The following is a 22528-nucleotide window of genomic DNA, read 5'->3' on the forward strand; positions in this document are numbered from 1 at the left end:
TTTTTCGGCTGTGTCTGCTCCTCCCACTGAACCAAACACGCTTGAGGATGCGCTTGCTGACAAGAACTGGACGGCAGCCATGCATGAGGAGTATCAGGCGCTTCTGCGCAATCAGACCTGGCACTTAGTGCCCCCATCGTCTGGTCGTAATCTCATTGATTGTCGGTGGGTGTTCAAGTTGAAGCACCGTGCCGACGGATCCATCGATCGCTACAAAGCACGGTTAGTGGCTAAAGGCTATAAACAGCGGTATGGCATTGATTACGCTGATACTTTCAGTCCAGTTGTTAAATCTGCTACTATTCGCCTGGTGCTATCTCTTGCTATTTCTCGCGGTTGGATGCTGCGACAGTTGGATGTGCAGAATGCGTTTTTACATGGCGTTCTGGAAGAAGATGTGTACATGCGTCAACCTCCTGGTTTTGAAGACGCACGCTTTCCGCGGCATGTCTGCAAGTTGGATAAGGCTCTTTATGGACTTAAGCAGTCTCCACGGGCTTGGTATTCTCGCTTAAGCTCTCGATTGCAGGAACTTGGTTTTCTCCCTTCTAGGGCGGATACATCTTTGTTTATCTATAATCATGATGGTGTCATCACTTATATGTTGGTCTATGTGGATGACATTGTTGTTACCAGTTCCTCCTCTCAGGCGATCACCCGGCTGGTTCGTGATCTTCGGATTGAGTTTGCACTCAAAGATCTTGGTAATCTCCACTACTTTTTGGGCATTGAAGTGAGGCGATCAAGGGAGGAAATTATCCTGTCACAAACCAAGTACACGTCCGATATACTCATGAAGGCCGGGATGCTTGGTTGTAAGGCGGCAACAACCCCAATGTCCTCCACGGAAAAATTGTCCAAGGTAGAGGGCCATGCATTGTCTGAAGAGGATGCTACCAGGTATCGGAGTACTGTTGGAGCCTTGCAGTATCTTACTCTCACGAGGCCAGATATCTCATATGCAGTCAATAAAGTCTGTCAGTTCCTGCACACACCCACTGATGTTCATTGGACGGCAGTCAAGAGGATTCTTCGCTACATACAGCAAACGAAGGAGGTTGGCCTTCGTGTACGCAAGTCCTCTTCGTCTCTTCTCAGTGCGTTCTCAGATGCAGATTGGGCAGGCTCCGCTGATGATAGGCGGTCTACTAGTGGCTTTGCAGTTTTCTTTGGGTCCAATCTTATTTCATGGAGTTCCAGGAAGCAAGCCACTGTTGCACGGTCCAGTACGGAGGCTGAATACAAGGCACTTGCAAATGCTACAGCTGAAGTTATTTGGGTGCAGTCGTTATTAGGTGAACTTGGGATTTATCAAGGTAGAGCCCCTGTACTATGGTGTGATAATCTTGGCGCCACATATCTTGCAGCTAATCCGGTGTTCCATGCTCGGACAAAGCACATAGAGGTGGACTTTCACTTTGTACGAGAGAGGGTAGCTCAGAAGGCCTTGGAGGTTCGGTTTGTTCCTTCCCAAGATCAGCTCGCCGACGGCTTCACCAAACCAATAGGCACGCAACAGCTTCGGAATCTTCGATACAATCTCAACCTTACCGGTTGTGATTGAGGGGAGTGTTAAACGGATAGTTAGCTGTTAGGCTGTTAGCGTGCGTATCACGTAGAGGCTGTTGGTATCTTACCAAACCCTACCGAGATAATAGCTGTATCATACCAGCCTTTGTACTTATCATGTAATCCCTGTGCATATATAAGAGATACGAGCCACCCCGTGAGAGGTGTGCCAAAACCATCTAATCTCATCTATATTTATCACAGAAACCCCATCGTATACTGCTCTGCTACCCATTCCGTCCGTGTGAGATGTGATCATCAGTGCTGCGTCTTCTTTTTCCTCACCACATTTTTCTGAAAAAAAAAATGATAGAGGAGTATATAATTCCATGATATGTCACGATCTTGGGAACTCAGTGGCATCTTCTTCTTCTTGTTCTCAGTGCCCGCGGCGTACGCACTGAACTTCTAGACGTCAACAAGCCATGACAGTCTACTTAGAGCAAGTATAATAGTGCCTAGTCAGCAGGCTATAACATTTGCCATGTCATTAAAATCTTAGGTAGAGGAGAGAGACAAGAGGAAAGAGGAGAGAGCCGGCGCTTCTGCTACCGCCCGGCTATAGCACAACGACCAAGAAAAAGAAGCTCCCCAGCAGCCTACCTCCAATCGTATGCATGCATTCAATAATTAAATAGGAATTAGAGCCCACTAAACTGCCGGTCTAACATCTAGCTAGTATATGGATGGGCTTTTTGTTTACTCCAAGTGACGTGGCAAGGCTATACAACCGGCAACGGGCTCTATTATTAGTCTTGCTCTTAGTCCAAGTCTGCCGGAACTTTTGATCGGGCAGGCACCAGACCACGGTGTTCGTCCAATCTTGACCCCTGACCCTGAATCTGAACGTGTTCCCTGGGGACGTCTCCAGCGGTGGATACCATGTTTGGGTCGGCCGTGAACATAAATAAAAATGACTAAATCTTAGCACTTGTTTGGGTCAGGCTGTCCTAACGGCCCGATGCAATTTTGTTCTGATAAAAATTCATATATTAATAAAAGTAATTTACAAGTGGGCTGAAAATGAAAATATAGCTTAAATAAGAATAGATAAAACCCTAGTTTCGCCATCGATGCCTAGTCCTCCTTCCTGAGGTCGATTAAGGGTTCCAAAGCCACGGCTCAGATAAGACACGTCGTCTAGGTACCATTCTTAGCATCGTTGGTATAACTCTCACGAGGCGAACGTCTCCCCTTTGTAGGAGTCCAGCCAAAAGCAGAGTCATCCTGCATACCGGGCGGAAGGATGAACTGGCAGCGGCGGATCTCCTCACGCTGCGTGTGGCACGAGAGCCACCGGCACCCGATGCGAGCTAAGCAGCCATCATGCGGGAAGATTGGCGTGCAGCCGACCATCACACTGCGCGCTCCTCGTCGTACGGCCGGCGGGAGTGGTCAACTAGAGCCTGCCTCGTGGTCATTATTCGTCTCCGGAATGCCGAGGACTTGCGCATGACAGCGCTCGCACCGGAATCCACCTCGGCGCCGCCACAAAACTAACTTGCGAGAAGACGAAGCGGGCACGAGATGTCTGGCGGGCGGGCCCGAGGAAGCTAGGCACGGACACTCGCGCAGCTACAACCATGCCCTTGCTTACATAGTTGGAGTCTAAATTTAAGCCGTAAATGGATTGCCACGGACATGTTAGTTCGTTTGTAGTGGACCGATGGGCTAGGGTTTTAATCTTAACGTGTCCACACAGATCAAAACAGACACAGATGACACGTTGCAGCTGGAAATGGCCTAAGGGCACGTACAATAGGGTGACGTCAGCCTTCTCTTAGCGGTGCCACGTCAGATTTTTGCTTAGTTTGAGGAGAGAGAATGAAAGGAGAGAAGGTTGTCTTCTCTTAGCTAAGAGATGATCTATAGAAAATAAGGAAAGACATTTTCTCCATTGTACGACATGTCTTTTCTTAGCAACATAATTTTCTACCAATTTTAATCAATTATCATTAATTGCTAGGAAAAACTATAAAAGATAATATATTGTATGATTTGTATGTACTGTCATGTCATCTCTAGATAATGTGACGGTATAAGGAATGTCGTGCCTTCTCATTGTACACGACCTAAACTACAGATGAGCCGCTGTGTGGAGACCCCGAGACGCCGTTCGTGCTGCTGGTGCTCATCACCCACCTGACTGATCGATTGCCTGAATGATCGATTGCCTGAATAAACAACGCGACGAGACGACACAGGTCGGCCGAGACCCAGAGCCAGGGTGTGAACCGGAGACCCAAATCAGGCAACCGCCCTCCACCCACATCGCCGTCACCAAAACCCCCCACGAAATAATCAAAAGAAACACGAGCACCGGTCCAAGCGAAGGCGAAGCTTCCAGCTCACTGACGTCCGACGTCTCCCACCCCATACCGTCGCCGTCCCGCCGAAACCGAGCGGCCACCTCACCCCGCCCGCGCGACGTACGCAGCAGACGCGGTGATCCTCCCGGTCTTCTCCTCCTCGTCTCCGCCTCCACTGCTCCAGGATAGATTCATTGATCGATACAGTATATAGCCACGCCGCGGCCAAGCACCTACCATTTTTTCTTTCTCTCCTTCCTTCCTCGCTGCTACTACCCTGTAAAGCCGCAATCACTTTCCGCTTTTGGAGTTGCGGCGGGCATGGCGGTGCGGGCTCTGCTCCTGGTTGCGGCCTTGGCGGCGGCTGCTGCATCAGGGACGGAGGCGCTGAGCCTGGACGTGCACCACCGGTACTCGTCGACGGTGCGGGAGTGGGCGGAGGCGGCGGGCCACCCTGGCCACAGCTCGCCACCGGCGGGCACGGCGGAGTACTACGCCGCGCTGGCGGGACACGACCTGCGCCGCCGGTCCCTCGCCGCTTCCGCACCAGCCCCCGCGCCCGCACCCGGCGGCCCGCTCGCCTTCGCCGACGGCAACGACACCTTCCGCTTCAACGCCTTCGGATTGTAAGCGCCCTTGCCCTGTGCCTCTGCCCCTTAATCACCTTGCCCATCACCGTCTCCGACTCTCCATGGCCTCACCCGGCCACCGGGGAAGACGAACGGAGACCGATTGATTGGTAAAGCACAGAAAGCTGCTGTCATTGTCGTTCTTGCTTTCGGGCTAACTAAGGGCATGAGCAATGGAGGCAGCTGTCCAACTAGAGCCGGATAAAACTGCGACATACGTATGCCACGTGTATGTGTCCCATTAATATGTCTTTCTCTCAAAAGGTGATTTGGTTTTTCTCTTTCTCTCTCACATTTTCCACTTTATGGCTGAAGAGGTTGCCTCCTGATGAAGAGGCTGCCTCCTCATCCGAACCTACTTTGGACCACCCGAACCTAGTTAAAGGTGTGAGGCAACACCCCTAGGGCTATGCATTGGGCATGCCCTAAAGAAGTGGCGGTGGTTGCGCAGCTTGCATTACGCGGTGGTGGCGCTGGGGACGCCGAACGTGACGTTCCTGGTGGCGCTCGACACCGGCAGCGACCTCTTCTGGGTGCCCTGCGACTGCGTCAAGTGCGCGCCGCTCTCCGACCCAACCTACGGCGTATGTACTACCATCTACTCCTCTCCTTCCTCACAACCCTCTTGACTCCATTGATTTGTTTTCTTCTGTTTGTTACGATTCGTGCTCCTGTTAGTTCTGCTCCACGAGATATTTCTGGTGATAATTACCGGATCACGATCGGATTAGTTGCGCGCAAACGAAAAAGGGACTATTAGTTGGTGGTAGACATGCTTCCGCGGTGGAGTTGTTCGGGCATATTTCGGGGAAAAAAGGGAAAAAATCACGGAGGCACAGCACGTGCCGTCTGGTTCAGTGGAAACCTTTCTAGGAGCACGACAGCTCGAGCTGGGACCTGATGACCGACCTTAAAAAACACTACTGTACTGCTAACCAAGACTTTTGAAAACAAATTCTTGCTGATTGTTCATGCACAGTTGCTGAATCATGTTGCCTGAATTGACCCTTAGAGCATGTTTAACTGGCCCTTACTTTTCTAGCCCCGTAAAATGCGAGTATTTACGCCCGTATAAAAAAGTGCTTCTAGATAGATCGTTCTGTCTAGCAGATCCCGTATTTCACCCCGTAAATTCGTAAATTTAAAACCCCGGGAAACTTGTTCATAGTCATAGTTCATAGATAGTCGATCATACATACGGATCAACATATAGACATACTGAATTTCGCGATCCTAAATGGATCGCGACTTCTAGTCGGAGAGGTCGACGATGTATGTGTCCGCCTCCGCCTCCTGCGCCTCCTTCACGGCGGCGATGGCCGCCGCCTTCTCTTCTTCCTCCGCCCTCTTCTTGTCGGCGTCGTCCTTGAAGGATGCTGCTATCTCCTGCAAGAAGAGGGGATCTTCCTCCTCCTCCTCCTCTTCCTCCTCGCCGGCGAGCGGAGCTCCTCCGCCGCCGGTGCTCCCGATGCGCCCGTCCCATGCCGCCTTCGCCGGCGGTTGCGCTCCCACTCGGCGTGCCACTTGTCGAAGTCGGGGCCGCTTATCGGCTTGAGCGGCGGATCCTCCTTGTGCCGGCGCCGCCGCGCGGCGAACTCACGGAGCTTCGGCGGGACGTACAGGGCACCGGCGTACCTGCACGCCGCACGGCGGCTCCCGGCGGCGGACCGCTTGCATTGGAGACGCCATGCCTCCTCGACGGTGTCCGGCGAGCGGGATCGCTTCGATCCGCTCGCCGGCGATGCGGTACTGCTCGGCGTGCGTACATGTTGACCGGCGGTTGAAATGCGGAGCTAGGGCGCGCGGGATTTCTCGCCGGAGCTAACTGGGGAGGCGGTGGCGCACGCCGGAGCTAGGGTTGCGAGTGAGGGGTTAACCCCTCACTCGCACCTTCGCCCGGTATAAGTAGGGGCGGCGGTGCGGATATCCTGGGCCCCGTATTCCGCCGAAGCGGGCCGGCCCGAATACGGAGCCTGCTAGACTGCCCAAACCGCGCCTGCCTCGTATCCCGCCGGAATTTTACGGGGTGGGCGGGTTTTAAGGGGCCTGTTAGACATGCTCTTATAACACCAAAACGCTACATGTCTTGCTGAATTACTGATGTGTAACTGTAAACAATTTGAGCAGGATTTGAGGTTCGACGTGTACAGCCCCGGGAAGTCGAGCACCAGCCGGAAGGTGCCCTGCAGCAGCAGCCTATGCGATCTCCAGACCCAATGCGGCGCCGCCAGCAGCAGCTGCCCCTACAGCATCCAGTACCTGTCCGACAACACCTCCTCCAACGGGGTGCTCGTGGAGGATGTCCTGTACCTGACCACCGAGTCCGGGCAATCCAAGATCACCCAGGCCCCCATTACATTCGGGTATGTATATGTCCTTCATGATCTTTTACATTCTTAAATAATCCTGAGCCACTGCTCGCTTTGCCATGCTGAATTTTTGTGAATTGTTAGCTGTGGACAGGTCCAGACAGGTTCGTTCCTAGGCAGCGCGGCGCCCAACGGCCTGCTCGGGCTCGGCATGGACAGCAAGTCGGTGCCTAGTTTGCTGGCGAGCAAGGGAATCGCTGCCAACTCCTTCTCCATGTGCTTCGGAGAAGACGGTCATGGCAGGATCAACTTCGGGGACACCGGAAGCTCGGACCAGCTGGAAACACCGTTGAACATCTATAAACAGAAGTATGTTTGCTTGTTACTGAATCTCACAGTTTCAGAAACTAGAAATAGGTTTTGTCAAACTCACGGTGGCGTGCTCCCCTTTCCGCAGTCCGTATTACAACATTAGCGTCACGGGCGTTACGGTCGGAAATAAAACGTTCGGCACCAAGTTCAGCGTTGTGGTGGACTCCGGTACCTCGTTCACCGCTCTCTCCGACCCGATGTATACCGAGATCACTACCTCTGTAAGTAGATTTTGCTGAATTAGCAGTTACTTAACCATACTTGCATTTTCACGATGGCTCTATCTCATCTGTATTAGTTCTTGTTCAGTTCAATGCACAAGCCAAAGAGAAGAAAAACCAGCCTGATTCTTCATTGCCGTTTGAGTTCTGCTACACCCTAAGGTAAGTTTATCTAGTGACCTGCCTTGAATATAAATGTTCACTAGCTACTGTCTGTCTGTACCTGACGGATATGCTGCTCTCCAGTGCCAAGGGAGACATTAACACTCCAAACATAAGTCTGACGACGAAAGGTGGCAGTATATTTCCTGTCAATAACCCAATCATTGTCATAACAGATACTTCTTCGGTGAGATAGAGTTTACACTACGTAATCTTTTTCCAGCCAAAAGTAACCCATAGCTACTGAGTTTATAATCCTGCTGCTCTATGATGGAACAGAAACCAATTGGCTATTGCTTGGCTATCATGAAGAGTGTAGGTGTTAACTTAATTGGCGGTGAGCTCCTATTCTCTACACTCTTAGACTATATAAAGATGCCTTGCTCTGAATTTTTTTTAGATTCCGTCTGAACCATACTAGTGATGTTTGAGGTGTGCAAAGGGTTACCCCATCTAGCTTTATATCCTTAATTTGGGTCCCCGGATGGAGTTGGTAGCATATGTTTGTTAGAAAGAACCAATGATTAATGATCTATTGTTACTTTCCGGATGTAGTGTTCATTTTTAGACCTGCTTCGCTAGCTTATTTGTCAGGTTTCTGTACTTCTTTATGCAAAAACCTCATATATTTCAGCATTAACTATCCATGTGCAACCTCTTTGTTAAATCATTATTGCCTATAAAGGTTATACCTTTTCCCATGATAAGTCCTAAACTGCTCACAAAGTCACAACATTGCTGATGATCTGCCTCATTCTTCTTACGGCTTATTGCTTGGTCACTTCCATTGCAGAGAATTTCATGTCCGGGCTGAAGGTTGTGTTCGACCGTGAGAGGCTTGTCCTGGGCTGGAAAACATTCAATTGTGAGTATCCTCTGAACTTGATTTTCGGTTTTGGTCCACTACTAGTCCAGAAAATGCCCTTACACAATGTGCTTGTTATGATCGTCAGGCTACAACGTCGACAACTCAAGCAAGCTTCCTGTGAACCCGAATCCTTCATCCGTTCCTACGAAGCCCGCCTTGGGGCCAAGCAGCTCTAATCCGGAAGCCACAAGGGGTCCTTCACCAAACATCACCCAGATCGACGTGCCCCAGCCTTCATCCAGCTCGTCTATCCAGTGGCACTCAAGCCGGACCCTCATCGCCGGCATTGCTCTGCTGTGCTTGGCCAGCCTTTGATCAGGCTGAGCTGCCTGGCATTACCTTGTACTGATTAATCACATATAGATACAGGATCACACATTTTTTGTGTAGATACCGTAGGAGTTACAGGATAGAACACAGGATGAGTTGCATAGATAGCTATAGGCCATTTTTGATTGATTTTTTAGTGCTGATATGTCTGGTAATAATGCGGTCTGTGACGAGGTGGATGTTCATGTATATGTAGAAACCTCTTGGATGTATTGAGTGAACCACAGAATAAATGAATGATGATACAGCATTACAGCCTTATACTTCAGCTGCAAAATGTAGCAGGTTTCAGCATACATCTAGCTGAAGCAAGTATAGATCTTCATAAAGTTCGTTATATTATGCAGGTGCAGAATTAATATGTTTTGAAATAACAGGAGGAGAGGTGCTTTGCAGGTTGTTATATGTATAACTAACTCAAAATAGCAGATTGTTCTGCATTTGTGCTATTTTCCGTGGTTTCTATTCCTTCAACAAGAGTCAGTTGTTGTTGGCCTTTAGTGAGTTTGCCCTTTTCAAAATGCTAATTTAAGGTCAAAATTATTTATTTTCTAAAACACATTTTGTTTTCCAAAAGCACACACCATTTACAGTTATGCGTTTATATTTTGGCGAAAGAAATGGGTGTGCTTGAGTGTAGGACGAGTCAGCACCCCGTTTCGTCCTGCCGCTCCCGCGAGCGTAGGTCGAAACCCTAGCCTCCCCCAACCTCCAGCCCGTCCTCCCCCTCGTCTCTCCCTCGCCGCCGCCAGAGGGCGTCGCCGGGCAAAGCCCCAGGGCGGCGGCGGCGGGCTTCTCTCTCCCCCGCGTGGCTGTGGTGGCGCGGGCTAGCGCGGTCGGCGGGGGCGCCGTGCTTGACGTCTGGCGTGGCGGCGCGGTGGCCTGACCACGGCGTGGTGAAGACGCTTCTCCGGCGGGGTGGCGGCGTGGCTTCTGGCTTCTGGCTGGCTGGCGCGGCCCTGCATCGGCGTGCCGTGGCCATGGGTGGCGGCGGCGGGCCCAGATCTGGGCCAGCGGGCCTAGGTCTGGGCCTCATTAGGGCTGCCTCGGGTGGGCGGCCTCGATGCGTCTAGTCGATGAGCAGCGAGGGCGCTGGTTCGTTTCCCCCGATGTCCCGCGGCGGGCATCGTGGTGGGTGCCTCGGTCCGGCGTCCTCGACTCCTCGGGATGTGAGGCGGCGACGGGCGGCGTCTGCGGCGTGGATCTACGGTTCACGTCGGTTCTGAGGTAGTAGCTGTTGTCCTGGGCTCCTGCTCACCTTTCCCCCACCTCCCGGACGAAAGTCCAAAATCTTGCTGATTGGGCGGCGGCGACGCGCTGCTGTGCCGTGACCTTCTTGGAGGCGCCGCCTGGGGAGGTTTCGGTAGGATGGCAGAGTTGAAGGTTGCAGCTTTGGGCAATGTCAGTCCTTGCGCAGCTGCGGTGATCTCTAGCCCGTATGCGTGCGTCAACGATAGTCTGCCCCATCCTCTGCAGGTGCTCCCTGCGGATTTCTCGTCGTTTGTGGATGTCCACTCGGCAGTGCGGCCAGTATGGTGTGATCCTCGTCAAGGTAGTCTTCTCCAGGGTGGCGCCGGGTCCGGAGCCCAACACCTCTGCAGCTCTCGGGTGAGCCTCTCTTATGTCTGATGGTTCGACGCCTTCGAGCCAGGCGAGAGGGCAGGGGCCCTCTTCGGCATGAGAACAGGTTGGTGCTTCTGGTGCTCGGAGTCCTGGCTGTTCTCCTCGGAATCAAGACTACAATTCTGCTCCGGGCAGTGCCTCGCCGTGCCTCCGGTCGGTGTCCTTGGTGTCGAACAGCGCGATCTGCACTCCTGCAAGCTTGTCCTCGCTCGTAGTGCAGTGTTGTAATTCGTTATGTATGTACCCGTGTATCTTTCTTGCCGTGGTGTGCGTGCGTGGTGTGGTGTCATGTTGTAACTCCTGGCCGGTTGATGGCTTTGTTAATTCAAAGCTGGACTTTCGAGCCTTCTGTTAAAAAAAAAGTTTGTTTAAAAATTATCAAAATATTCATTGTTGCGGTTTTAGTTGAATATTTTGTCCTTTTTCAGTGATCATATTTTGGGTTAATTTTTGCTGGTGTTGATGTTATACCATGATGCACATCTAGGAATGTAAATGGATAGGATAATTTTCACACCCAAATTGGCACCGAACATGTTTTAAGATATTCAAATCCGATTTGAACGAATATGGTGGATAAGTATATATCTTAATCCGAATTGGCACCCCAGAATACGGTATAGAATATGGTATAACAAACCATGCAGATATGGATTATCTGAAAATAATTAGGATTATCCAAATGTTTTAAACCGAAAAATCCGATTTTTGAGTCAAAAGCCAATACCAATCTCACAGAGTTAGTAGTTCTTGAGATACTGTTAGGCTCTAACTACCACCGATAGACTAATGGTTAATATATTTAGTTTATTTTTATACCATCTTGTGAATGCTTGGATTTTAAATTCAGTTATGTCCCTGTTTACTTAATTAATTGACTTATGCAAGGCTGCAAAGTTAAATCTTTCTCAAGTTTTTGTAGAAAAATAATTACTTATCCATGAGAGTATCTATCTGACTATTTTTGTTTCTAGCCCGAGTCCGGCTCATTTCTAATTTGAATCCGCGGTCCCATATATTCTCATCCAAATCCGCAGCCGACTAATATCTGCTCCGATCTGAATATGAGAAAGAAAACATGGTAAAAGATATGCTACACAAAAATCCGTTCTGATCCAATCCGTTTACATCCTATGCACTTCTATGGTTTATACAAGAAATTTCAATTTGCACCAAAATATAATGCTAAACTCAAGCACATACAAGGCCACAACAACCTGTCAACTTCAGCTTACTACCAACGTTCGACCAAAAATAAAAAGCCAGGCAACAGATCTTAGCCTAGTAAACCAGCACCCACGTCACCGCAAAGCCTAATAAGAACGTCCAGTCTACCACCGCACACTAAATAAGCAACTACAAACGAATACTAACGAACAACATAAACCACGCAATTATCACACTCCGGCGCGGCGTGCCGCCGCGCCTTGGCTTGCTAGTATTAATCAAACACCAACATTACAAGAAAAAAACATTGGCATAAGAGTAAAGTAGAATATAGTCTTCCACACGCACGTACCGGTGACACACCAATGTTGCCGCCTTCAGAGTTCTGTGTCACTATCGAAATTGTGGGGACAAGAAAGTAGTATCCACACATGCTGCGGGAAATCACCGATCTTTGCAGGGAAGTGTTGACGATGTCAACCCCGAAGAATCCAAAACAAGGATAAAAAGACCGATGCTAGGTTGATCACACGCAACACACCAACCTCCACAGGCTTCCTAACGATGCAAAGAAGTACCCCACCGGAACGAGGTCGAGGTGCGGTGGACTTACTCCTTGTCAACGATGACGACATTGCCTTGGAAGCGTCAACCGGAGACCAAAACCCAACCCTAAGAACAATAATGATGCAAACTACATGTCCCGGTAGATTAGAGCCTCCCCGTGCTCCCACACCAATCGATCCAGTGAAGAAGGCAGGGAGGCGACAATCCATCGGTGGTAGAAGAGGGTTGGAGCGAGAGGCACAAAAGGCGATGACAAGGTTTATTGTGTGATATTAGGTGACCGCTCTAGATTCTGGCATTTTGCTTTTAGAATGCACATCTATATTTTTGTGTAATTGATCGCTTTCGCGGCCATCATTTCGTGTCGAAACCATGGAATTCATTCGAGATTTCTTATCCAATGTGTTTGACCGTGTAGTGAGAACCATCGTTTGAATTAAAAATTCTAGCGAATGGCTATGGTGTGTTCAGTTAGTTTTCATTTCCTTAACCCAGTTATTCTTCCGGAAATCATTTCATAAATCCTTCTGGCATGCAAGCATGATTTTTTTAGGTTGGAATTTGAAATTGGACAAATGAAATGTTGGCACCAATCCCCTTTCATTCCTGCGAAATGAAATAAGGGGGTGTTGAACAAGCTCTAAGAAATTTTAAATGCACAATATGCAAATGCTAAACGCAGGACCACACAAGTGCGGCACAAACCAGCCCCGCCTCCCGGTTACATTTTTGTATGCCTTTTGGGCTTTTACATTTTTTATGGCTGCCAAAAACAACTGTTCAACGTGCCTGTAAGAAGAATGTTGTCGAACGCAAACTAGGTATCTCACAAGATTAACTGATTTTGAAGGAAAGTACATGAAATTTGAGAGCATTCCGTGATCCCATTTTCGCGAAAAGCTGAAAAAAATATTTCTAAATAAAAAGTTTTTTCCGTGAGAAATTCCAAAGAAAAACAACCGTTACTATTTCTTGGACCGAAAACTTAGCAACTAATTAGGCCTATCGGGCCGAAACCAAACTATTAAGGCCCAGGCACCTTCTCCAAGAAGAACCCACGAATCCGAGCCGTACACGCGGCACCGTCCCCGGAGATCGATCCGCAAAAACCCCGAAGCGTGGGCTCAGGGGCAATCCCGTAACTTCCCCCCGCAAAACCCTAGACGCGCGCGCGGGCGAGTCCGACCCGGTCCCGCCTCGCGGCCCGAGCGGAGGCGGCCGTATAAAAGCCCTCACTGCCTCCCCTACCCGGCGGTTACCTCATCGACGCCGCGACAAGCCGCCAGCCAGCCAGCCAGCCGACCACGCCGCCGCGCAGCGCAGGTAATGCCTTCCTCCTCCCCTCCTCACTCGCCGCGCGCCATTGCCGTTGCCGCCGGTCAGCGCTCCTGTTTCGTTGGATCTGAAGGGTGGTCGTGGTGCGCATTGCAGAGGAGCGAACGAGGGATGGATCGGTACCAGAGGGTGGAGAAGCCGAGGGAGGAGGTGCCCATCAAGGAGAATGAGATCCGCATCACCACCCAGGGCAGGATGCGCAACTACATCACCTACGCCACCACCTTGTTCCAGGTACCCGCCGACGCCCGTTGCGCGCGCGGTTTGAATTGTCTGTTTAGCGCCTGTCCTGTTCAATGATACCCTGTTTGGGTTAGGACATTGGTAGAAAAGTTTATCTGAATGATTGGTCTGTACGGATTGACGTACTGATGTGCTACTCAAGCCTGTGTAGCTATTGCATACTATTTGAGGCTAGTGGGTATAGTTGCCTCTAATGTTTTATTGAAACAAATTGCTTCTATATGTGATGCTCTGTTTGGTAGGATCGTAGCAAGATGTTAGCAATACTGTCATCAAAGGCTGCCTAAACTGAATATACTGTGCCGCAGGTTAGGCCTATGTTCTGGATAAAATGCATCGTGGCAAGTACATGGTGTACTCTTCCGTATTTTCTCCACTCCAAACTCCGAGCAATACATGTTTAGTTGCCGCCTTTTGCATGTCCAATCACTTTAGTTGGTGGGTTTTGTACGGGGCACACTATCATCTTCCTTCATCGGTCGCCTAATTGATTGTGACTGTATGTCCCATCCACGTTTGACTAGTTTCGCCAGGATGGAATGTGCGTCACATCATTGTTCAAATAATTTCACCGGGGTGCGATTTATGAGTTTCATTTTAGGCCCCACTAATTTCCATCTTTTCCTTCACCTGATGGTGTTACGGGTGTTCAATAATCCTCTCCTGGGGATGTAGGCTTATTTTGTGACTTTTGATTTGTAAAGGATGCGCGATGCTTTATAATTGCTTGACCAGTTATCTATGCTTTGTGCCTATTCATCTAGTGTTAGTTCTACTGTAAAAGTTAAGCGTGTACTCCCTCTGGTCTGATTTAATTGACGTGAGAGTGCACATGTAGTAGCTCAGTATGTACTGACGCCCGCGTCGATTAAACACCTACAGAGGTAGGACAAGACTGCATCCTAATATACTTCACAACCAAATGTTACATGTCTCGATATTGACATCTATGTACTGTGGCTGATTCTTTGCAATATGTACTTAAAAGGACAAAGGTTGCGATGAAGTTGTATTCAAGGCAATGGGAAGGGCCATAAACAAGACTGTCATGATTGCAGAATTGATCAAGGTACTTTTTCACCCTTACTACTCTGCTTGTGAACTTTAAGTTTGACTTGTTCTAATTCGTGGTTGCTCTTTTGTTGTACAGAGGAGAATTGTGGGTCTCCATCAGAACACCGCCACGGAATCTACTGATATTACTGATACATGGGAGCCATTGGAGGAAGGCCTACTCCCGTAAGTGACATTTTACGAAGGTCTTAGCATAGAAGGCTAGGATATTTTTAGTAGTTGATTGTTACTATCAGTATATTAGAAATATGGGTTCTTACTTTAGACAAAATATGTATTGCTCTTCTGATGCTATTTGAACTTCTCTTTCTGCAGCCTTGAGACGACAAGGCATGTGTCTATGATTACTATAACTCTTTCAAAGAAGGAGCTGGACACTTCCTCTGTCGGGTATGGATGCTTTGTCTGTTAACTGTATATCTGATAAGAAGAAATCTTGTTTGGTAGCTTTTATGCTACCCTCTTTAGTTGTCTGGAGGATTGCTAGTTAATTGCAATGTTCTTTGACAGGGCCATTTGACTTAGGTCTATCAAAATATATTAGCTTGCTGCATGAACTTGTAAAATTGCAAATTAGCAATAGTTATGTTTTATTGTGTATGATAGGTTGAATAAATTATATGAGCAGGTATCAATCTCCACTTCCAGCGGACAAGGTGAAGCCATTTGTTGAATATGATAATGAAGAAGGTAATAGCTGTTTCGTTAGTGTCTTTTTTTTTTAAAAGAAGTTATTCTTTATGGTTTCATATTTCACTGTAATTGTAGATGTACACTCACCTCCTGGACGAGGAAGAGGACGTGGTCGAGGTCGTGGAAGGGGAATGGGAAGGGGTAGAGGTGCACGTGGTGAGGCTAACTTCTACTTAGTAAGTCTTGTTTTAATGTAAAATGTGCAACTGTCCCTTACACACTGATTTTCAGGAAACGGATATGTGGAGTATGGTGACGGTGGCTGGGAGGGTGAGCATGCGCCTGTTTATGCAGGCAATGGGTATGCTGACCATGCTCCAGCTTATGAAGGCAATGGTTATGCACGTGGTAGAGGCCGCGGTTTCAGAGGCCGTGGCAGGAGAGGTGGCTATGGTGGCCAGCCTGATTATCAGCAAGAGGGAGGAAGAGGTGGCTATGGAGGCCACCGGGATTATCAGCACGATGGAGGGTATTATGACGATGCACCAGCACCACCCCGAGGTGGTGGCCGTGGTTTCAGGGGCCGTGGCAGGAGAGGTGGATACGGTGGCCAGCCTGATTATCAGCAAGACGGAGGGTTTTACGATGAGGCACCTCCTGCACCTGCTGGAGGTAGGGCACACAGCTTCCTTCTATGATTTTTTTTTTTTTGATCTGTTCCTTGTATGAAATTGGTTATATGTATACAACCTACCTTTGAACTTTTGCATTCATGTCTGTGCTGCAGGCCGCGGCCGTGGTCGTGGGAGAGGCCCAGCCCGGGGCAGAGGGCGTGGTGGCAATACCAATGGCATGGTGTACGCCGCTGCTTCCACTGCGTAAGCTGGTTGCAGCTCCTCTGAAGCTGTTGCCGTTAGTTGGATGCCTGCTCCAAGTATGAAGATGTATCATCTGTGTTGTTTGTCGGTTGACATATACTTTGTATAAGCTTGACATTCATTGTGAATGCGGCCAGATTTTGATCTGTGACTAGGTCTGTAGGGTAGCTCCTGTTATGATTGTGCTTTCTTTTTCCAAGTAGATGTCAAGCTAATTGTAGCTATCAGTTGGTAAAGGTTTAGAGCAGGGCATTCTTTTAAATTTTTACATAAAACGAAGTCTTGTTCTCTGTTACAGCGTGCCAATTCGTTTTGTGTCCTGTGTTTAAAATGTAAGTTATATTTAGCACTCACTATGTCTAAAAACATGTGTCTTAGTTTTGTCTAGACACACTTTAGTTATAGATACATCAGTATAAAATTTAGATGCATATCCGTATCTAGACACATTTTAGTTTTAGATACATCTGTATCTAAAAAAAAATTGAGACACATTTTTTGATAGAAGAACTTACTCATATTTCTCATAACTACTTTAGCTTCTAGGATTATGGTTCAAGGGGGTTCGAAAGCTGTTTATGAAAAGCAGCAGGATACTAGCAGAATTCGTATACACACCTTTAGTCGAGTTTGATTCTGTAGACTTAAGGTTAGTCAAATTATTCGACCTTTGAAAACCTGCAAATATGATATTGGTTTTGTAGAACTTTGTTGCGACTTGATTATTAAAATACTACGGATGTACTTTGTGGAGATTCACTTCTGAACTTGGGTGCATAGGCTTACCACCTGATCTTTTAAAAAAAATGTCAAAAAATTCTGAACAAAATTTGGCGTGTACATTTCGTCATTCTACGTGCGCATGCCAAGTTATCCGGAAAACTGACATTTTTTTGTTTCATGTGTAAGAAATATAAAGAAATGTCTCGTGAATTTTTTAAGCACCAAATTGTCTTTTTTACACACACAACACAAAAGAATGTCGGTTTTCTGCCAAACAATTTTATGAGCACATAGATTGTTGAGATTGACGCGTCGAATTTTTATTCAGGTTTCCTTTTGACATTCTGAATTACGTTTAAAAAATATTTCAAATTCGGAAGCATATGCAACGAGGAGCCATCTCTGGTACTTCGTACACATAGAACAGTGGCAGCAATCATTCTTTTCCTAGGAATCTTCCGCTCCTAGTGACACCTGAAATGTTGAGCCTTTTCCGGTTTTCTCCTTCCCGTTCCAACTTCTAAAGCATATCACCTTCCATCGGCCTGCATTCACGCTTCCATTCCACCCGGCATTGTTTTTTCGAGCAATTATCTCAATGTTTCAAACTCCCCGAGTTATGTTGTCTGCTTTATTTTTGTTTATCTCGCATCAATGCCTGGGCATACCAGTAGATCCTTTATTATTCGACAACTAAGATCTATTATAACTTCAACAACTATTTGTTAATGTTAGATGTACATGAGTTATAGTTGAAGTAAAGTGTACTTTTCTCTCGGTCAATAACATTCGCGACTATGAACCAAGGATGACAATTTTATCCACATATTTAAGTACCTATGGACATCTCACTTTTTTGAGGGAACCTATGGATATCGCACTTGCTAAATTGCCTAAAAGTTGACTATGGAAGGCTTATTTTGCCCATGGATTTCAAGGAACCGCAAGTAGTTGCTTGTCCTGACATAGATTTTTTTTTTCTATTGATATCTATTGGAAACCTGCCTAACATGTATGGACCCCAAACCCTATTGCAGAGTCCTTAATCTAATCACATAGCCCAAAGATTTAAGGACCAACTCAAATCTTAACCTAGCTAACCTAGCTCTACCTTACAACCTACACTGTAAGCCACATGACCATTTCTCAAAAATAAAGTATGCCACTTAACCTAATGAAAGGACACGGATGTCGCCTACAGGGGGGGTGAATAGGCGGTTTAAAACTTTTACGAGATGGGCTTAACAAATGCGGAATAAAACTAGCGTTTACTTTGTCAAGCCTAAAGCCTATATACTATGGTTCACCTATGTGCACCAACAACTTATTCTAAGCAATACAAGTAACTATGTGATAGCAAGATATGTAAACTTATGCTAAGCAATACAAGCAACTATGTGATAACAAGATATATAACTTCAAGCACGATGGCTATCACAAGGTAAAGTGCATAAGTAAAGAGCTCGGGTATAGAGATAACCGAGGCACGCGGGAGACGATGATTTATCCCGGAGTTCACACTCTTGTGAGTGCTAATCTCCGGTGGAGAGGTGCGGTGGCTTAGTGCTCCCGAACGCCACAAGTGGCTCACCTTGAGGTGTGGTTGCTCGATGCACACCAACGCCACAAAGGCCTCACCCCAAGATGCGGTACTCACACCACACACCGAACGCCACGAAGGCGCCTCACCTAAATCTCCGGTGACCCTCGCCACAAAGGCCTAGGTCACGGTTCCACTAAGGGATTTCCTTCGAGGCGGAAACCGGGCCTTACACAAAGATTGGGGCACACATCCACAACTTAATTGGAGGCTCCCAACAAATCGCCACAAAGGCGTAGAATCCGTCTAGGGTTCCAAGAACCCAAGAGTAACAACCTTCTTGCTTTCACCACCACGAATCACCGTGGAGAGCTCAAACCGATGCACCAAATGCAATGGCAAGAACACCACAAAGATGCTCAAGTCCTTCTCTCTCAAATTCCAACAAAGCTACAAAAGTTATTGGGGGAATAAGAGAGGAAGAACAAAGGAATTCAAAAAGAATACCAAGATCAAGATCTAGAGAGTTCCACTCACAAAGAGATAGATTTGATTGGTAGAAGTGTAGATCTAGATCTCCTCTCTCTTTTCCCTCAAATGGGGGCAAGAATCATGGAGGGATTGAGAGATAGTGCAAGCTTCTCTAGTTCAATAATGGAGGAGAGAGAGAGTGAGAGAAGCAACAGCCCAAGGAGGAAGAAGGGGGGTATTTATACCCCCCAAGAAAATCAAGCCGTTGGGCAAAGCCAGGGCCGGATAATCCGGCCTAAGTAAGGACCGGATAATCCCCCCCCCCCGGATAATCCGGCCTCAGGGACAAAACCTGATAAAAATCCGGCCAAAAGTCCGGCCCCTGTCCAGAGCTGCTTTTCTTCCGATTTCGAGGGGGCCGGATATTTCCGAAATATCCGGCCCGGATAATCCGGCCTAAGCAAACTGCAGAAACACCAAAACTAAAACGGGCATAACTTTTGCATCCGGACTCCGATTTCGATGATCTTGGGCTCGTTGAAATCACAACAACGAGCTCTACAACAATATGCATAGAAACATCATAGTCCAGCAAAGGAGGATAGAAACAAATGATGAAAGGTTTGACCTATCTCAAAAAGACATACCGGTAAAACCTCCAATCTTAAAAATGCAACAAGTTGCCCATGGAAAAACCATTCTCAATGAACTAGAGCTTGTCATGAGAATAAGCACAAGCTCTAAAACATCACATGGATAAGATCCAAATAAAACCAAGAAAGATGATGAACCAAACTCGAAAACGCAACAAGTGATCTATGCGAAATCCGTTTTCGATGAACTAGAGCTTGTCATGAGAATAAGCACAAGCTCTAAAACATCACATGGATAAGGTCCAAATAACAACCAAGAAAGAAGATGCAAGGATGCAAAGGTTTGAGCTCTCTCCGAACGATACGATCGAGTTACTCACTCGAGAGCCCTCTTGATAGTACGGCAACTAAACTATAAACCGGTCTCCAACTACACTATGAGACCGGTGAGAAAGAAACCCTATCAAGAGCAAACCTTATACTTGCGCATTCCACTTGAGCTTGATGACGACGATCTTGACCTCAACAAGATGGAACGCCTTTCTTGCTTGTGTTTGCTTGACGAAGTCTTGTGGATTGCTCCCCCATAATCCACCATGGGAGAGCTTCTTCTTCGGCGCATCTTCACATAACCATGACCACCATGTGGATTGCTCCCCCATAATCCACCATGGGAGAGCTTCTTCTTCGGCGCATCTTCACATATCCATGATCACCATATGGATGGCAAGACTCAAGCAAAGGACCTCTTCGAGATGGCTCATCTTGAACTTGCACTTCATTTCTTCATTCTTCATGATGTTGATGTCTTGAAGTAACTCTAGGGCTCACTTCATCTTCATCTTCAAGACATACTTGACACTTGATATACTTCATCAAATTCTTCTTATTGCAACCTTGAAGCCAACAAATGGTTCAAGAATTGCCTATGGACAACTCCTACAAATATAACTCAATGCAAACATTAGTCCATAGGGATTGTCATTAATTACCAAAACCACACATGGGGGCTCCATGCACTTTCACCTAACCCTCATATATGTCCCGACCGTCTCGGTCCTTGCACGTCCACACCAATGTCGTCACGCCGCTCGGTAACAAGGCGGACCAACCTAGGGCCCTTTTGTTCTAGCTTTAGGAGGCTTTTCACCAAAATAAGCAGCCCAAACGAGCCAAAGGGCTCGGCTGCGCGGTGGGCTTTTGCAAAAGCCAGACGTTTTCCTTCAGATGGGGAAAAGCACCGTTTTAGGTGCTTCCCGAGCTTCCCGAACCGAGCATATCTCCTTCTCATTCTTTTTTCCCCGAGTCGCCTCTGCTCGCCTCCGTGCTCGCTAGGGTTGCCGAGCCGCCGCACCACGTCACCGCCGCCGCACGTCGCTGCCGCCGCCGCACCACCGCGCCTCCCCCTCGCCTCCGTAGCCCCCTCCCGTCGCCTCTGCTCGCCTCCGCGACGACCCCCCCTCTCCGCTCCGGGTCCTGGCCATCCCGCCGCCTCCGCTCCCATCCGCGACGCCCCCGCTGACAAAGGTTTAATTTGTCAATGCCTACAGGTTGTAGACTAGGGTTTTGTTAGAAGTAGAGGGCAAGTAGATCTCGAAGGTTTCAGCCGAAAAGTATTCGACGATTGCAAAACTAGGGTTATGTTGACAGTAGATTCGATCCTTTCTTTGTCCCTCGACTCCCCCTTATATAGAGGGTGGAGCCGAGGGTTTCATAATACACAAGTTACAGAGTTTGGGAGGGTTTCGTACCCAACCCGTAAGATTACAAATCTCTATCTTTCCTAATACAAACTATCTTTCCTTAACACTAAATAGGCTTCCGAGTCTTCTTATTCTTCGAGTCCTGGGCCTTTAGTAAACCCCGGTACCATCTTTGGCAGGCCCATTGGGGATGCCTATGTCAGTAGCCCCGAGATTTTTCTTGAATCGAAGAATCAGGGAAAATCTCCAACTTTACTCATTACATAATCTTTCGATATGCAAATACTATTTTGTACAGGGATAACGGTAGTTGGGGCTAGTTCATCTGACGGATCAGGTACTAGTTAACTGCTCTAGTGGCAATCCGCAAAAACCTACTTCAAGATCACGTCCCTGGACATGATCTCGGGATACCGGTGTAAACTTCGACAGGTGCCGCTTAAGGTCTTACCATTCGTCGAGTCCCGGTCATATTTTATCGGGTACCTAACGCGTCCGTTAGGATTTTTCTTCGTATCTGTTGATACGGAAAAAGTAGCGATCCGCCGTCGGAGATGGTGCCACGCCGCTCGAACGGATCCGGGGTCTTACCTTCGCAAAGTTTTGCGGCATTCGGAGATTTATTCGCGACTTTTAGCGCTCTGAGAATATATTGTCGAGTGCTTTTCGGCTGTTGTAATAGCACATTTTATCGAGTCATATTTGATGACTTATTTTGTCTTCCCGATGGGAGTATATGTAGAGTTATCTGTCTAACTCGAAATATACTCACTTCTATTTTTCCTTTTGATAAAAATTCATCGGGCACGCGAACAGCGTTCCCGATGGGAGTAGCCCTCGAGGCTACAGCCAAGAACTTGTGCTTGGGTGTAGGCTCCACAGATTAATATCCTTTGCCGCTATATTTATAATCCTTCTCGATATTTTTCTATTTATCGGGTGCGCGACCAGCGCTCCCGATGGGAGTAGCCCCCGAGGCTATGAACAAATGCTTGCTTTTGATCATAGGCTCTCGCCATTTCTATCTTGTCAAACTCAAATTTTCTATTTTTTCAAAGTAGCCCCCGAGCGTTTGGGCAAAAACTTGTATTTGAACAAAGTCTCTCGAAATAACCTTGCGTATCGATAATCTCTCCAAACTTCATAGTCGAGCTTTTCTTTTACCTTGATGACGTCGTTGCTGACGATAGCCACGATTTCTGTTTTGGA

The 22528-nt window shown here is 47.7% G+C and overlaps 2 protein-coding genes across 2 annotated transcripts; both read left to right on the plus strand.

The window, feature by feature from the left end:
• Positions 1–4076: 4076 nt before the first annotated feature.
• On the plus strand, positions 4077–9018 carry LOC124657561 (aspartyl protease family protein 1-like; the record flags this gene model as incomplete). Its single annotated transcript, XM_047196091.1, has 10 exons — positions 4077–4504; positions 4959–5091; positions 6635–6870; positions 6961–7185; positions 7274–7409; positions 7498–7571; positions 7656–7758; positions 7851–7908; positions 8365–8436; positions 8525–9018. Coding segments are annotated over 10 exons (1695 nt in total), but the record flags the coding sequence as incomplete, so codon positions are not given.
• Positions 9019–13572: 4554 nt separating this feature from the next.
• Positions 13573–16558, plus strand: LOC124655371 (myosin heavy chain IB-like). The gene is made up of 8 exons (XM_047194278.1): positions 13573–13695; positions 14693–14773; positions 14855–14943; positions 15094–15168; positions 15407–15468; positions 15547–15627; positions 15703–16083; positions 16199–16558. Exons 1-8 carry the CDS (start codon positions 13573–13575, stop codon positions 16291–16293), a joined length of 987 nt encoding a protein of 328 aa, XP_047050234.1. The 3' UTR covers positions 16294–16558.
• The last annotated feature ends 5970 nt before the right edge of the window (positions 16559–22528 follow it).

The sequence above is a fragment of the Lolium rigidum genome, chromosome 5, assembly GCF_022539505.1.
Source record: "Lolium rigidum isolate FL_2022 chromosome 5, APGP_CSIRO_Lrig_0.1, whole genome shotgun sequence".
Taxonomy (NCBI): Eukaryota; Viridiplantae; Streptophyta; class Magnoliopsida; order Poales; family Poaceae; genus Lolium; species Lolium rigidum.